General features: G+C 36.6%; 1 protein-coding gene across 2 annotated transcripts in view; it reads right to left on the reverse strand.

The window, feature by feature from the left end:
• The window catches only part of usp32 (ubiquitin specific peptidase 32), a 111,757-nt gene that overhangs the window by 45,716 nt on the left and 49,521 nt on the right, over positions 1–16,520 (reverse strand). For both annotated transcript variants that reach the window (XM_055658089.1, XM_055658088.1), the window contains exons 5-6: positions 11,453–11,612; positions 2,243–2,374 (exon numbers count right to left, since the gene is read on the reverse strand). In XM_055658089.1, the coding sequence (XP_055514064.1) occupies positions 2,243–2,374; positions 11,453–11,612 (292 nt within the window). The remainder of the gene's footprint in view (positions 1–2,242; positions 2,375–11,452; positions 11,613–16,520) is intronic.

A 16,520-nucleotide genomic window follows, 5' to 3' on the forward strand; every position in this document is an offset into this window, starting at 1 on the left:
TGGTCAAACATCATATATTTTCAATAATATGAATCTCCTGTAGATACTGCTTTCATAACACGACATATCATGTTATTTTATAACAAAACACATCCCACTACAATTCTGAAGAACCGCAAAATCAGAAACATAGCCTGGAGGAAATTTCAGACTGATGTTGAGGAATGTCAGAGGACATTTGGGCAGGGATTATGAGATTCTCCAAACAAACTCTTCAAATACTGAAAACGTGTGCTATTAGATTATTTATGAGCAGAAATCTTGGCACAACGTTCATCTGAGCAGGAATCAATTGACCCTATGCCCCATTCCCACTGACCGACCATTGCACTTTCACTGGTATCTATGTTCGAGGCTCCAAACCAAATGTTTGCTTTCAAAAGACTCCATGGCACTCACCAGAGATGACAAAAACATTTTGACCTGTGCTCATTTTAACATTTAACTCTCAACTAACATCACTACAGTATAGCAACACATTTTATTTTATTCTGCTGTGTTTTGAGACCTTGCTGTACATGGTCAGTTTGTTTCCTCCTAGTTAGACTAAAATAAACTCCATTTGATGCAAAACCTTTGAGGCTGAAATCATGCAAGTCATAGAGTCATAGAGTGAAAAAGTGTGGAAACAAGCCCTTCGGCCAACTTGCCCACACTGGCCAACATGTCCCAGCTACACCAGTCCCAGCAGCCCGTGTTTGGTCCATATCCTTCCAAACCTGTCCTTTCCTTGTACCTGTCTAACTGTTTCTTAAATGTTGGTATAGTTTAGTCCCTGCCTCAACTTCCTCACAGATTCCTATTAAATCTTTTCCCTTTCAACTTAAACCTATGTCCTCTGGTCCTCGATTCACCTACTCTGGGCAATAGACTCTGTGCATCTACCCCACTTATTTGTCCCATGATTTTATACACCGCAGTAAGATCACACTCATCCTCCTGTGCTCCAAGGAATAGAATCCCAGCCTACTCAACTCTCTCTACAACTCAGACCCTCCAGCCCAGGCAACATCCTTGTAAATCTTCTCTGCATCCTTTCCAGCTTGAAAATATCTTTCCTGTAACATGGTGCCCAGAATTGAACACAATACTCTAAATGCAGCTTCACCAAAGTCTTCTACAATTGCAACATGACCTCCCAACCTCTATGCTCAATACTCTGACTGATGAAGGCCAATGTGTTAAATGTGTTTTTGACCGCCCAATCTACCTGCACTCCTAGATCCCTCTGCTCTACAACACTCCACAGAGCCCTGCCATTCACTGTGTAGGTCCTACCCATGTTAGACTTCCAAAAATGCAACACCTCACATTTCCCTGTATTAAACTCCGTCAACTATTCCTCACCCCACCTGGCCAATCGATCAACATCCTGCTGCAATTTTTCACAACCATCTTTACTATCTGCAAAACCACCAACTTTTATATCATCTGCAAACTTGCTAATTTTGCCATGCATGTTCTCATCCAAATCATTAATATAGATGACAATCAGCATCGAACCCTGAGGCACACCACTAGTCACAGGCCTCCAGTCCAAGAAACGGCCTTCCACCATCACCCTCTGCTTCCTTCCATGAAGTACTAAGTACCAAGCAAATGCAAGCACTTTCTTCTTCCCTGGCACTATCCAAGGGGCAAACATATAATTTAAACCATAGCATTGCCCTTCTTACAACTCACTGAAACAAAGTGAGCTACCAGCCATCCACTACAGCAAACACAAAGTCATCTGACTTCCCTCTCGGAGTGCAAATGTATGTTTCGCAATGGGCTTAAACTTGCTCTATGCTTGCATATTTTGTTAGAATTCAGCATTTCTGCAGTCAGGGGAGTAACTCCATCCTTTACAGTGAGGGTCAAATTGCATCTTCCCAGATCCTGTGAGCTGACATGGCTCGAGATAATCTACCTCGAATCTTCTTCCATCACACCAAAAATTTAGGCTTTTGTGCAGCATCTTCAATGCTCTCTGCTGCTCAATTTCTTCCACTCCACCTCCAGCCATTCCTTTCTATCCCTATTTCACTCCCTCGCTCCTTCTCTCCCAAGACACTTCATTAAGCATCTGAGTAGTGGTAATGAACTCATAATTTGCTCAAATGCATGTCAACTCCATCAGCTTAAATGCATGTTACATTATAGAATCTGAATTGACAATAAATCCGATTGCACCAATTCACATTGGAAACATTAATTGTCATCCATGCCTAATTTATATTTTTCTCTCGGCTTCTATTACCTTCACTTAAAGATGGATGGATGGGCGGTGAAACTAAAGGAACAAATGTTTCCAAATCAAAACGTCCTGTCCTTGACTGAGCCTTCAGCAACCAATACCGTTTCTCAAGATCAATTATATCAGATTCTTCCACTGTAAATAGAAGCAAATACATTAGCAGATAATAGATACAGCAATATTCAAATCAAAGGTCATTGACCTGAAATGTTAATTTGGATTTCTCTCTAATGCAGCATTTTTTTTAAAACAAGAGATACAACTCAGAAAATCTTAACACTGATACAAAATCATTACTTACAAAACAGACACCAAATTGTCAGAGGAAAATTTATTAAAAATGAACTGTATTGTAGTTTATTCAAAACATTTTCAATCACTGTCAAATGATGGAACGACTGCCAGGAAATTAGCTAATAACTTTAAGGGTGTTATACTTTACATTTGTACTTTGCATGTTGGAGTAATAATTCCCATGCAAGATAAAATGGTATAATAAAGCCTTACAGTAATCAATTACAATATGAATCATATTATGGCATTTTTGATTTATGTACTTTTATAAAAATAAAGATTGTTTCTTATCACTCCAAAATATTAACCCGTGGGGTTAAATATAATTTAAAAATGCCTTGATCTTGTGCTCTCCAGCCTGCCTCTTCGCTGCCCAATTTTTCCTATGTGATTGAAATGTTAACTTCATTTCTCTTTTCAAAGATGCGACCTGATATGCAGACTATTTCCAGCACTTTGTTTCTTACGAAGAATATGAATACCAGCAGAAATACAGCGGCTTTACGATTATGGATCTAGGAATGAATGTGTCAGCCAGTTGACTTCTGGAACCTGTTTTTTTCCCCACTCTGTCATATATGGCCTATAGAAGAGGGGACATGATAAACAGTAAGGGAAAATAAAGAATGACAACCTATTGTTAGATTTTTCATATTTCTTGAAAGTAGTCTGAAGATCACCTCTGATTTTCATTTCGTGCCGGATACCGTTTTTATTGACTTGACTAGGAAAAAAACCTTTGCCTTTACCACTTGTTCCTTACTAAAACTCCCTTCCTTTAACCAACAATCTTCCCTTACATATCATTGGATAATGTCCAATTTTGTTTGACAATGTTCCTGTTAAGCCCCTTGGTAAATAAATACAATTTTGGGGGTGGAAGATGGAAATCACCATGACATTGTGTTTTCCAATGCACTGAACTTTTACATTATGCAAAAAGTTGTCTCAAAGCAGTAGAGTCATCCAGTTGATGGTATGAATGGAGTTTTCATTGAAACATGCAAAAGGTTCTATTCTTGTCTTATGAGTAATGAGTCTTTGTACAAAACAAATGTTACCTATCAAATGTTCACTAAGCTTTGGCAGAGTATGTTGTGGAACTTGTCATTTCACACAATTTGCTGCCATCTTGGAAATTCCCCAGGAAGAGATCGCAAGTGGAAGTGTGGGTGGGGGAAAAGGGCAAACTGAGCACAAATAACCAGTCATTTTCATAGCTCGTTATGGAGCACATCAAGCAGCTTCATTATACTCTTCAACTCCAATAAAAAAACTATTAAAATGCATCTCCTTTCAAATCCCTTTTTTTAATCATTTTTTTCCTAGAATTTTAACATGAACTCAATCAGCTACATCGAATAAAAACATTGTAACTTTTGCCCATTCACGTCAATCGTCACACCAGCCATTTCCCCCCCAATACAAACTACAGAACAGCTGGTGGTTACTGAAGGAAAAAAACATGGAGAGGGAAGAGAATTTTCTAAACTTCAAAAATCCACTGCATGCCATTCCTGTATTAGAATGTAGTGGATTCATTCACCCACCCCTGCTTTCTTCATAGTTTTGAATTTGCCTTATTTCTGAACATTTTTCAGATTAGAACCGGACTGCAGAGAAACAGAATCCAGTTGCCATGTTGACTGCAGCTGTGTATTATCTCATTGCCCAGCTGGCTTTAAGGCAGATTTAATCCATTTCAATCTAATAATAGGATACCACTGGGAGCATTACTGCATCTCAGACACAAAAACGAATATATCAGTTTATCAAATTCATGGGTTCAGAAACATATTTACCACAAAAGTCAACCCTTTCAAAATTGTGTAACAATACTGTAATTTTGCTGCATCTTAGACATGGCTTTAAATAATTTGCAGCTTTTTTTTCCCCAGGAGATCCAGAGAAATATTTGTTCCAAATTATTTATTCTATTAAATTAAAAAAAATCAATGATTCACAATCCCAGGCAGTATTTAAATTCTAACTGCCTATCACAGCCAGCTCAATATTTATTTTCACAATAAATTTACTAGAATTTAACTTGAACAAAGTTTAAGAAATGCATTTATAAACCAAATTAAAGCTCCAAAGTGTTATTTGTCACACCAAACCACTGCACATTGTAAAAACAAATTGACAATTTTGAACTATAATTTTATGCTGGTGTTTCTAGTTATTTTATCTCGTTGATTTTCCAAGCAAGCAACTTATACAGGTTGCAATTGTTACTCAGTAATCTAAAGAGTAACTATAGTTAACCCCTTATTTTCTGCTCTGGCAGCCTCTGCGTTCAATGGATCATCCTCTGCCACCACTTAAACATTGTCATCTTGTCCCTAACCCTTTCACTATTCCAAGTATGCCCTTTAACTTCCTGATCTATTCATCATTCACCCCGAACACCAATAATCCCTTCCATTTGCTAAATGCAGCAGAATAATTACAATCTTTCATCGTTTCCCTTTCCACCACCCCTGGTATTTATTGACCCTGTACGGCAAATTTAAAAGGGAGCTCCCTGTTGATACAAAACGGCAACAATGGAATTGGTTGTTCCTTTCCGGTGATGACCACCACAGTCCCTTGACATTTTATAAAATTTTTGTCAAACATCTCAATCTATTTTGAGTTGGAAATTGCTAGAAAAACCCAGAATGTGGGAAACATTTGTGGTGCAACCTTCCTTCTTCTCTGTACTAGTAAATTATACAATCTACAACTACAGAGGTGGAGAAAGGTAGCAGAAAAGGGAGGGTTTTCAATTTAAAGAGGCTATACTTTATATACTAAAAATGTCTTTCAATAAGCAGTCACACAATTGCAGATCTGGTTTATTCATAAACCATTTGAGAAATTGTTTGAACTTAACCCTCCAAATAAGTCCATCACCAGCATCTTAAAGCAACAAAACATCAATGTGAAGTGAATTTCTAAAATTCCCAAATTGAAACCACAGTGATTTTGTGCAAAAGTACCTTGGTTTTCCACCCTTATTTTCAATATGAAAAAATGCAATAGTGACATTAAAATTAAAGACCATTAAGCCAAATTAAGTGGTACACAATTTTGCAATGACTTGTTCTGAACAGGCAATGTAAAAAAAGAGTTGAGCATAGTTCACCCTTAAAGTGCTGTAGGGTATTAAAGCAGGGTTTGCAAACAGGAGCAGCAATCTAAAAAATACATTTAGATTATGCAGTCTTATTAAATTAAATATTAACCAAAATGGCTAACATTAAAAAAAAAACTTGAAGCAAAAGCATGTTTTTGACCCAAAAGTAAAACCGAACCACTTTATGTGGTTACTGGAGTAGCTGGCCAAAGAGACAGCTCCTAAAGAAGACATTGAAAGATGCAAGTAACATAGAAACAGGTTTTAAAAGAGAATTTCTGACCTTAGGGACTCAGAAGCAGAAGGTATAATTGTAAATTTTGGAGATTAAATTTAGGGATTGTAAAGTAATCAAGATTTGGTGCAGGCAGACATAACATGATAAGAAATTGAAGTTGCAACAGACCATTTGACCATTTAAGCTGCTCTGCCATTGAATACGATCATGGTAGTTCTTCCCCAACACCACCTCTAATCCTTCGTATCCATCTATCGGTCCAAATATCTTTTAAAAAGTCATAAATTTATCCACTTCCATAGCTAACACTATCAACACTACCACCTCATAAGAATCTGTTTATAGGAATTACTACATCTTCTCCAAATCAGGACTATCATCCAGGATTTTGATGAACTGAGACAAAACATACAGCACAGAAACAGGCCCTTATAGCCCACCTCTTCCATATTGACCAATGATGCCTATCTATACTAATCCCATTTGTCCACGCTTTGACCAGGCTTCTACCGTAGTCACATCCTTGTTTCAATTCTAAAAGAAAATCAGATCTACATAATTCATTGAGAAGTTATTCTGTATGTGCAATGCAGAAATTAATGCATATTGCTGTAAACACAGAATCAAGTAACATTATCCTTGCATATATTTGTATATGCTTCAACTCCATAGAGTCAGAGTTATGCAGCATGGAAACAGCCCAACATTTAATATAGAACTTAGATACATTGACAAAGTGCAAAGAAAGTAAAGATACATTTCCAAAGTTGTACAAATAATATTATCAATTACTCAGCATTACAATTCATATTGTTTGTTCAAATACTAGCCTTGTCATAAACATTAAAGTTTCAGTCATTATATGGTATTTTACTCAGAGAACCAAGTATCAGTTTACATTGCAATGCAAAGTGAATTTCATGGGAAGATTTCAGAAATACTGTAACTTGGCTGGCCCCAATAATCATTCACCCATCTGCAGGTACTATCCTTTCCGGCGGGCAGCAGTACAGGCAGACCATAGTCCAACCTGCACTGACAACACTCGAACAAGATTTATGCCCATACTGTACTCAAATGAAGGTAGATCTCAAAAGAAAGCTCAACAGGTCAGCCAACTGCAGAGGACAACAAATGGAAAGTGTATTCAAATTGTGTAACTTAATCATGGTCATTTCTGCAGCAAAATGAAGCATTCAATCATGGGACACAGAAGGTCATCTGGAGTAAATCCACCTGCTCAGAGTATGACTAAGAATTAAGAGGATAATGAGACAGGCTGACGATTACATTGCACCAGCAATTTCTCTAATTGGCACATGATGTTAAAATTCCCTCCATCAACTTCAAAAAAGGTTGGTGTCCAATCTCACACAACATAATATAGACAGAACATTTTGTAAGTACTTTGCAGCCCAGTCAATAACAGAAAAGAATATTTCAAGTAAAAGACTACCTCATCAAAAGTAAAAAATGTCAGAAGGGCTAATTCACAAGTGTAGAGATTGGGGAAGTGAGGTGGGGAGGAAGAATCATGAAGGATGCCCTACTACAGTGCCCTCCATTATGTGTGGGGCAATTTCACTTTCCATCGTTTATTTATTTGCCTCTGTACTCCACAATTTGAGATTTGTAATAGAAAAAAATCACATGTGGTTAAGGTGCACATTGTCAGATTTTATTAAAGGCCATTTTTTATATATTTTGGTTTCACCGTGTAGAAACATAGAAAATAGGTGCAGGAGTAGGCCATTCGGCCCTTCGAGCCTGCACGGCCATTCAATATGATCATGGCTGATCATCCAACTCAGTATCCTGTACCTGCCCTCTCTCCATACTCCCTGATCCCTTTAGCCACAAGGGCTAGAAATTACAGCAATGTTTATACATAGTTTCCCCCCCACTTCAAGGCACCATAATGTTTGGGACTCATGTAAATGAAAGTAGTCATGTTTAGTATTTTGTTGCATATCCTTTGCATGCAAGGATATGCTTCATCAGAAAGTAATTATAGAAACTATTAATCCTTTGTTCATGTTTAAATTAAAATCCTATTTTTGTGATTTGTTTCGCTGTTGGCTTATTTAGCCAAAATAAAACCCTCAAAGATTTAGAAAGCAAAAAAACAATATTGCATATTAGAATTATTCAAACATTTCTGCATCACATTTCAAACAGCTGGCATTTACCACCACTCAAAACTGGTACAAAAGGGACAGAACAAGTGATAGATTTAATCTGATGAAAAGGAGAGCATTCATACATTGGTCAATAATGTTTCAGATCCATGTTCATAATTATAACCGGTTTTATACTCTGAAAGGCTAAACAATTTCAATAGCAGGCACTTATTCCAACCATCCTGAAACTGGAGTTTTTCTTTTCCTTTTATAATAATGGAAGAAATGTTTATTGGACTGTATCAACTATTCTAAACAGCAGACAATACCACAGACAAATGGCACCTAAACATTGTAAATACGGCACTACATTAAATTCAAATTATGTGTTATTATTTAGGTAATTCTAATCAAGGACCAGGTACAATAAGTGCATTTGAGAGACATTTAGGCTTAAAAAAAAGGCATGGAATAATATGGACCTAGTGAAGGCAAATGGGACAAAGTCAGCACGGACATGTGGTGAAGGGTTTATTGAAGTGCTGTACAACTGACTTTCAGCCTAATTTGGGGTTATCTGTTGAAGCACTTACACAAAGTTCTTTATCCTTGATCCTTCACACAGCTACTCAGAGATAAAAGCAATGTCATTTTATTTACAGCCACCAGGGAAATCAAACAGTATTAAGACGGAAGAATCATAATAGATTGGTTTGGAAGAGACGTACAACAGCTTAGCAGCTATCACAAACATCATAATTAACATTATGGGGAAACCTTCACAATGACTGTCAGAAGAAATACTTTGACTTATCCGTTACTTAGTGGTATAAAAGTTTATTCTATAGTAAAGTCAGAGTTTAAGCCTGTTTAAGGGAATGGAATCAATAGTAATGTTAAAACAGAAGTAGTTATGGCCAACTCAAAACTGGATATTTGATAATTAATCTGAAGAAGGGTTTCGGTCTGAAACGTTGCCTATTTCCTTCGCTCCATAGACACTGCCACATTCGCTAAGTTTCTCCAGCACTTTTGTCTACCTTTTATTTGATAACTAATCCGAGTCAACTGATACTAGTAATGGAGTCATCAAGAAAAGCGTGGGTAGACACTTCAATGTTGATGTCAGTAAATAACACCATATCTGAAGGTGATGTTGCCAAGAGATAGGAAGTAAATGAGGAATTGGAAAGGGTAAACATTTCAGGAAATTTGGCAGGTCGGGGAGTAGGGGCTAGGAAGTTACTGGAAATGATCTGGCTATGATCAGGTAGACAAGTCTGAAATCAGGCAAACACGAGTCAAGACTGGAAGATTGTTGGTTTGTCACATTAAAGTTGCAGAACCCATCCGGAAATAAGATAGGCATAGATTGGTGAATGCATACAGTCTTTTCTCCAGAGTTAAGGAATCAAGAACTAGAGGGTCTAGGTTTAAAGTGAGAGCAGAAAGATTTAATAGAAACCCGAGGAGAAATGTTTTCCATACTGAGGGTATATGGAGTGAGCTGCCAGAGGAAGTACATGGATAGGAGAGGTTCCGATAGGTACATCAAATGCAGGCAAATAGGGCTAACTTAGATGTGCATTTTGGCGAGTTGGGTGGAGAGGCCCGTTTCCATGTCCCAAGAGGTGTAGTAATATGGATATTAGCTTAAATATTAGATCAATTTTTAAAAAAAATCAAATTTGAATAATGAAAGGTTTTGGCTGAGATCAAGATTCAAGAGTTTGTGCATTGTCCAGATAGATCTCGTGATGGATGACAAAAGCCAGCTGCATGCCAGTTATGCTCCGACTTGCATTCCTGCTACTCAATTTCAATCAAGTGAGAAGAATCAAGACTAATAACATTCATCATGGCGTCAGCTAGAAAGACATACAGTATTGATAGCGTGGTGTGTCAGTAACCCTTTGCAAATCTGTTTTGCTACCTTTAAAAAATTAAAAAGAATACACCTCAGGGTGCTAGCACTAGTGCAAGCCTTTGTTCCTTCACCCCTTTTAAATTTGCATCACGTTGCCTGTACGGTCTATCTTTATCCTTCCTACAGAGGTAAATTTCCTGACGTTTCTGTGCTGAATTTCATTTGCCATGTTGTGCGAGTTTTCCTGTGGCCTTCGAGGTCAATTTCTATCTTCCTCCTTGTTTAATGCACTTCCAATTGCTAAGTCTATTACTGTTTCCATTAGTGTTCTATCCACCTTTAATCTCAAATTTGTGATTAATTCACATTCCCCTGAAGCTCAAATTTGGAAGTCACTTACTGTATAATGTACAGACATACCACGTGTCAGAATAAGCAACATCACAAACAAGCCTCAAAGACCTTTCTGTATAAGCCTTTTATGATATCAGGTGAGTTAATTTTCCTGTCGTCACAACATTTTATCTATTTCAACACTGTTGGAAATTTTAAAAATAGCATTTGTAGATATGCCATATTTGAAATCTCTTGCATGGCATAGATGTCAACATTTTACAAAGTAAAAAGTATTAAAATACCAGCACTAGTGCAAGCTCAAAACATTAATTCAATTGAGAGCTTTGAAAATCTGCTCGACTAACTTGTTTGGCTTAAGACTAAACTAGAATCCTATTGGAAATCAGATTCATTGACATGGTCCACAAAGTTTCCATTACTCCGAACTAATACTTATTTTGTAGCAACAAAAATTTAGTAAAGGGCCTGTCCCACTTGGCGATTTTTTCGGCGACTGCCGGCGTCATATCAGTGTCGCCAAAAGATTTTGAACATTTCAAAATCCAGCGGCGACAAAAAATGTTGCGACACTAGAAAAATCACCGCGCGCCAAACGTTATCACGCCGCAAATCTTACGGTGACCTGATACGTCAGTCAATGATGCCGGCAGTTGCCGAAAAAAATCGCCAAGTGGGACAGGCCCTTAAGACACTTTTCCACCATCTTTGTCCAAAACAGAATGATACTTATTAATTACCCAATTAGACAAAATACACATTGAAAACCCAAACTTCCATTACAAAAAAACGGTCAGCTTTTTGTATATTCAAATAGTGGAACAAGAATGGTCCGTTTCAGATTGCTGCTTCAATGACATCAGAAATGAGAAGTGAAAGTATTAAGAAGAAGTAGTGGACAATGCATCCAATTCTGATGTCACATCAGGGGGAATTGTACAGCTTTTTTCCTTAGGTTAAGCTCAGGCACACTCTTGCATCAAGAGCAGGTCCTGACGTCCTTTGCAGTCACCTGCTTGTTGAAACGTAAAGCGGAAAAAAAAGCAAGCAGCTTAAAATACAGCAATGACAAGCATAGATAAATGGACTCTTCACAAAAAGGAAAGGTCTGCATGTTGAATTTAATAATGTTCAGCGCAGCAAAAAATATCTTAAATGCTAGTTGTAAATATCTAGGATGTCAGCAAATCTCACCCCCTTTTCAGAAAATAAATATACTTACAGTGAGTGACTCCAGCCAGAGTTTGATAAAATGTAGGTGTATCACTATCGTCAGTAAGAGTGATACACACTCCTCCCGACAGCAGCCATCGAGCAAATGTGAATGCATCCTTATTCTGAAGGAGCCAATTCTTGAACTTCTCATAATTTACCTTCTCTCCCTAAAATAAAACCAAAATGACAAACTAGAATTTTTGCGCAAAATCTATACATCATGACCAAAAGATTTACAAGACTGAAATGCGGGCTTTGAGCACAATTAAAATCACAAGTAACTAGAACTATCACTGATGTCTCTTTAATGGGTCAGAATTCAGCTTACATAGAACAGTACAGCACAAGACCCTGCAGCTCACAATGACTGTGAGAAACATGATGCCAAACACCTCTTATTTACTTGCATGTCATCCGCTACAGATCTAATATGCCTACTCAAAAGTCACAATCCTTGGCAGCGTGTCCCACTTACTCACCATCCTCTGAAAAAAAAAAGTTACCTTGCGTATCACCTTTAAACTTTGCTTATTTCACCTTCAACCTAGCATTTAGTTTTAGTTTTAGAGATACAGCATGGAAACAAGTCCCTTCGGCCCACCTAGTTCATGCTGACCAATGATCACCTGTACACTAGTTCTATTTTATCCCAGTTTCGCATCTTACACGCTCAGGGCAATTTACAGAAGGCAATTAACCTACAAACCTCCACGTCTTTGGAATGTGGGAGGAAACCGGAGCATCCGGAAGAAACTCATCCAATCACAGGGAGAACGTAAAAACTCCGTGCATACGCCACCCGTAGTCAGGATTGAACCAGAGTCTCTGACGCTGCAAGGCAGCAACTTTGTGCTACCCATTCTTGGAAATAGGTTCTGACTGTCTATCCTAGGTCTCAATTTTAAATACTTCTATCAGACCAGCATTCCAGAGAAAACAATATAAATCTGTTCAACCTCTCTCTGTAGCTAATTCCCCCTAATCCATGCATCATTATGGTGAACACAAATAGCAGCATGGTTACTTAGGTTGAGGAATGTGCTCAGCTGTATTTCAGCTTCAAATGAGATATTCTATGAAATATTCATGTTTCAGTATTACGTCAATAACAACTAAGTTTAAAGAAGCGCATTTTAAAAATGATTTAAAATATTATGCAAACTATTAGACATAGCTTATAATCTTCATTCTACAGAAAGCTGCTTTGGCAACACCTATAAAAATATGTAATAACTAAACATTTAAAGAAAGTATGTATTGAATTCTACTGAGAAAAATTAGATGAGAGATAACTAATAGTGTAGTCATAATAAAACATTCATTTTTAAGAAATCATTCGGTATTCTGAAAAAAAAGTGCTCATCACCACAAAGGTCCTTTCAGTACAGCGACCTCAACAATACCAATTGGTATTTGAAATAAAAAATTAAGAAACACATTAAAGCACAGAAATAGGATGTGGAAGCAAAAGGTCTTAGAAATTAATCACCCATTTCCTTATTCAATAGCAAGCAATTCATAAACTCAATCCAAGAGGATGAATGCCGGGATTATTTTCACCCCACTGAGTGGATTTGTGGTTGAAACTCAAATATGGGCCGGAGCCCACAGTGAGTATAATAGCAAAGTGTAGCCAGAAAATGGTTGACAAAGCTTAAATCTGAAAGCTTGGGAATCCTTTTACCCCTGAGAGTTAATACCAGCAGTTTGATGAAGAACCCATTGAGTTTTGATATTTTTGAGGAAATAATCCATATACATAAATTATTGTTATGGCTCAGAGAATGTTGTAGATCTCTAATCACAGCTTAGACCTATTTATAATTTCACTTGGCACTTGTGCAAATCTTATGGCATTTTCAGAGTAATTTGAATCAAGTCCAATTCACAAAAAAAGCTTAGGCTCATTAAAATTCAATATATTTCAGTGATTGCAGTGGAAATATCCACATTGTAGGCAAACCTGAAGACTGACAGCAGCTTCGTAATGTGGTGTTAAATCACCTCCAAGTGTAACTGAAAGATTAATGCTCGTTTCAGGTTGAAATCATAACAAAGCTTTGCCATTATTACAATTTAAAAAATGACTGAAAATTATGTTATTTGTGTTGCGATTGCCTTATAGGGCTTATTTTAATATTAGTAAACTCCCTTTAAAATTCAAGAGTCTCCTGGTGTAGACAAATAAGAATATAATTCCTTAGAGTAATCTCCAAATATTGACAGGCACCCTACAGCATGCAAGGTGAAATAAGTACATTATTTTTTTTTATATACATAACATGACCTCATACATACCAATGGGTGCAATTAATATGCTAAATAATTGGAATGTTAATTTCCTTTTATGTGAATTTAAAGCTTTTCTTCAAAAATCTCAGCCTCAATTGGAAATAGGGTCATGGAGTCAGACAATGTGAAAACAGGCTTTTCGGCCCAACTTGGCCACCATGTCCCTTCTGCACGTCCCACCTGCCTGCATTTGGTCAATATCCCTCTGAACCTGTCCTATCTTTGTACCGGTCTAAATGTTTCTTAAACGTTCTCAACTACCTCCTCCAGCAGCTCGTTCCAAACACCCATCACCTTATGTGTGAAAAAGTTACCTCTCAGGTTCCTATTAAATCTTTCCCTCGCACCTTAAACCTATGTCCTCTGGTTCTTGACTCCCCTACTGTGGGCAAGAGACACTGTGAGTCTACCCAATCTATTCCTCTCATGATTTTGTATATCTCAAAGATCAAAATGATTGCAAGGATGAACAAAGGAATCAAAATGAATATTAAATATTTGATTTGGTCAATATTTAATGTCACAGGCTTCTAAACAAAATAATGTTGTTGAAAATTTCAGAGTGACAAGAAAAGGCCCATGCTTAGCCAGGAAATTGTTTCCAAAACTCCAGCAAAATGTGTGGGAATCCTGAAAAAATTTAGACTTATGGAGGTACAGGCAAAAGAAAACTGTTTTCCAGCAAGATTGTGTTATAATTTGAAATATTCCTAATTGAAAGTAAATTTAGAAATAAAAATAGACCAGTCAGCAATATATATGCGTCAATTAACCAGTACTTAATACCTCAACCTTTTGGAATTCTAGCAGATATGCTTACCATATACATAAATGAAATGGAAAAATGCCTGCCGAGACTTGCTTGGTAAATTCTAGAACTATAACATTACCATGTTAGGGAACTTAGTCTCAAAGAAGCTGACTTTCCGCTTTTGTTCTTCTGACAAATGCACTGGGATATCCATTTCAACATTGTACATAATCAGGTATTCCAACTTTCACACCAATTTTAAGAAATTTTAAGAACTCTCTCATTAGCATTGTGGTGACAAAGCAAACTACTTTGAAATATAAATATTTCGCAAGTTTTTCCACAATATATTTAATGATCACTTTAAGGGATTATTTTGTTTTTTATTCATCCTAAATATCACATTACTACATTTCACAAAAAAAGACAAAATCTTCAGTAATTCAAATTTTAAAATTGGCAATTTTAAGTGTCCAAACATTTGCAGCTAATGTGGTCAGAAAGTAGAACAAAAATGTGGCGGACAAGTGTTGCACATGAAGTAGTTGCAGAAGATGGGATTCTGGAAAAGGTTCAGATCTTTAGAGAAGTTGAGGATGTGTTTCACTGAAATGAGATGATGTTGTGGAAGTGGATGTAAACTTCCTTGTGAATGCTAGGTTGAAGATTCATTTTGATTTGGGTCAAAAGCAGATCACAAATTTTCCTTAACTGACTACCTTTACGCCACATATCTGCAAACGCCGGAATGTTACTTGATTCATCTATAATAAATATAACAATCTTAAAAAAAATGTGATTCTTTAAGGGAGTGATTAAAGTATTCTAATCATTTCTCAGGAAGAATTAATAAACTGACCCATTACAGTCTATATAAAGCATGGAGAACATTTCACCACATCATAATTTAATAACCTATTGCGTATTGTTCTAAGTGAAACTGGACAAGAGAAAAATGTGGAAAACTATTTTTGCACTTATAACACACACATATTCACACACACTCTATATATATAGCTATCTATATATACACACACATATATATATACTTAAATATATATATAAATAAATATATATATACACAAATACACACATACATACATATACATATATATATATATATACACACACACACATATATATACATATATATACACGCACACATATACATATACAAACACTAACACACACACATACATAACAAATGTAATAAAGCTGGAGTAGGATAAGGGAGGTATAGTCTTTGCCGGATTGCTTTTCATGAGGGGAATAGACCTAGTACTTACTCAGATTAAGCATATTTGGAAGTGGTAGGGGAAAATTCAAGGAAGCAGAATTTGATATTGTTCAGTATTGTCTATGGATCTGATGCACTAAAATGCACTCTGTATCTTCCCCTTTGCTCTACCTACTCGCTTTCTGCTTCATCTCTGACAACACATGAAACTTTCAATTTTCCCAGCTTCCTCAGGGAAATCACAACACACTGGTAGAAAACAAAGCTACTCAAAGTGCAAAAATAGTTCTTCCACTTATTTTTCTCTTGTCCATTTTGACTTGGAACAATATGCAATATGTTATTAAATTATGATTTGCTGAATTTTTCTCTATGCTTTATAGACTGTGGTCGATCAGTTTATTGTTCCTGGCTGAGGAATGATTGGAGTATTTCAAACACAACCTTTAAGAATCACATTATTTTTTTATTTAATTTATTTATATTTATGTGTTCAGTTAATCTATCTCAGATGGAAGATTCCAGTCATAATCAGCTACGAATGATCTGCATATTGTGCTATGTATAAAGTGCAGACCAGGCACCAGCTCACTATTCTATTTCTGCCATTGTTTTACCACCAAAAGATTGGTATTCAATTAATTTGGTAATAATGGTGGAATTTTCAGCAATCTCGATGGCTACCAAACTTACGAACCCAATGTTATTAAAATTCCTGAAGGAGAAATGGCATATTTTATATGTTGTTCAGCTAATTCTTCCTTCCATATTCAAAGTATTGATCAATGCTAAAAC

This window comes from Leucoraja erinacea, chromosome 28, assembly GCF_028641065.1.
Source record: "Leucoraja erinacea ecotype New England chromosome 28, Leri_hhj_1, whole genome shotgun sequence".
Classification (NCBI taxonomy): Eukaryota; Metazoa; Chordata; class Chondrichthyes; order Rajiformes; family Rajidae; genus Leucoraja; species Leucoraja erinaceus.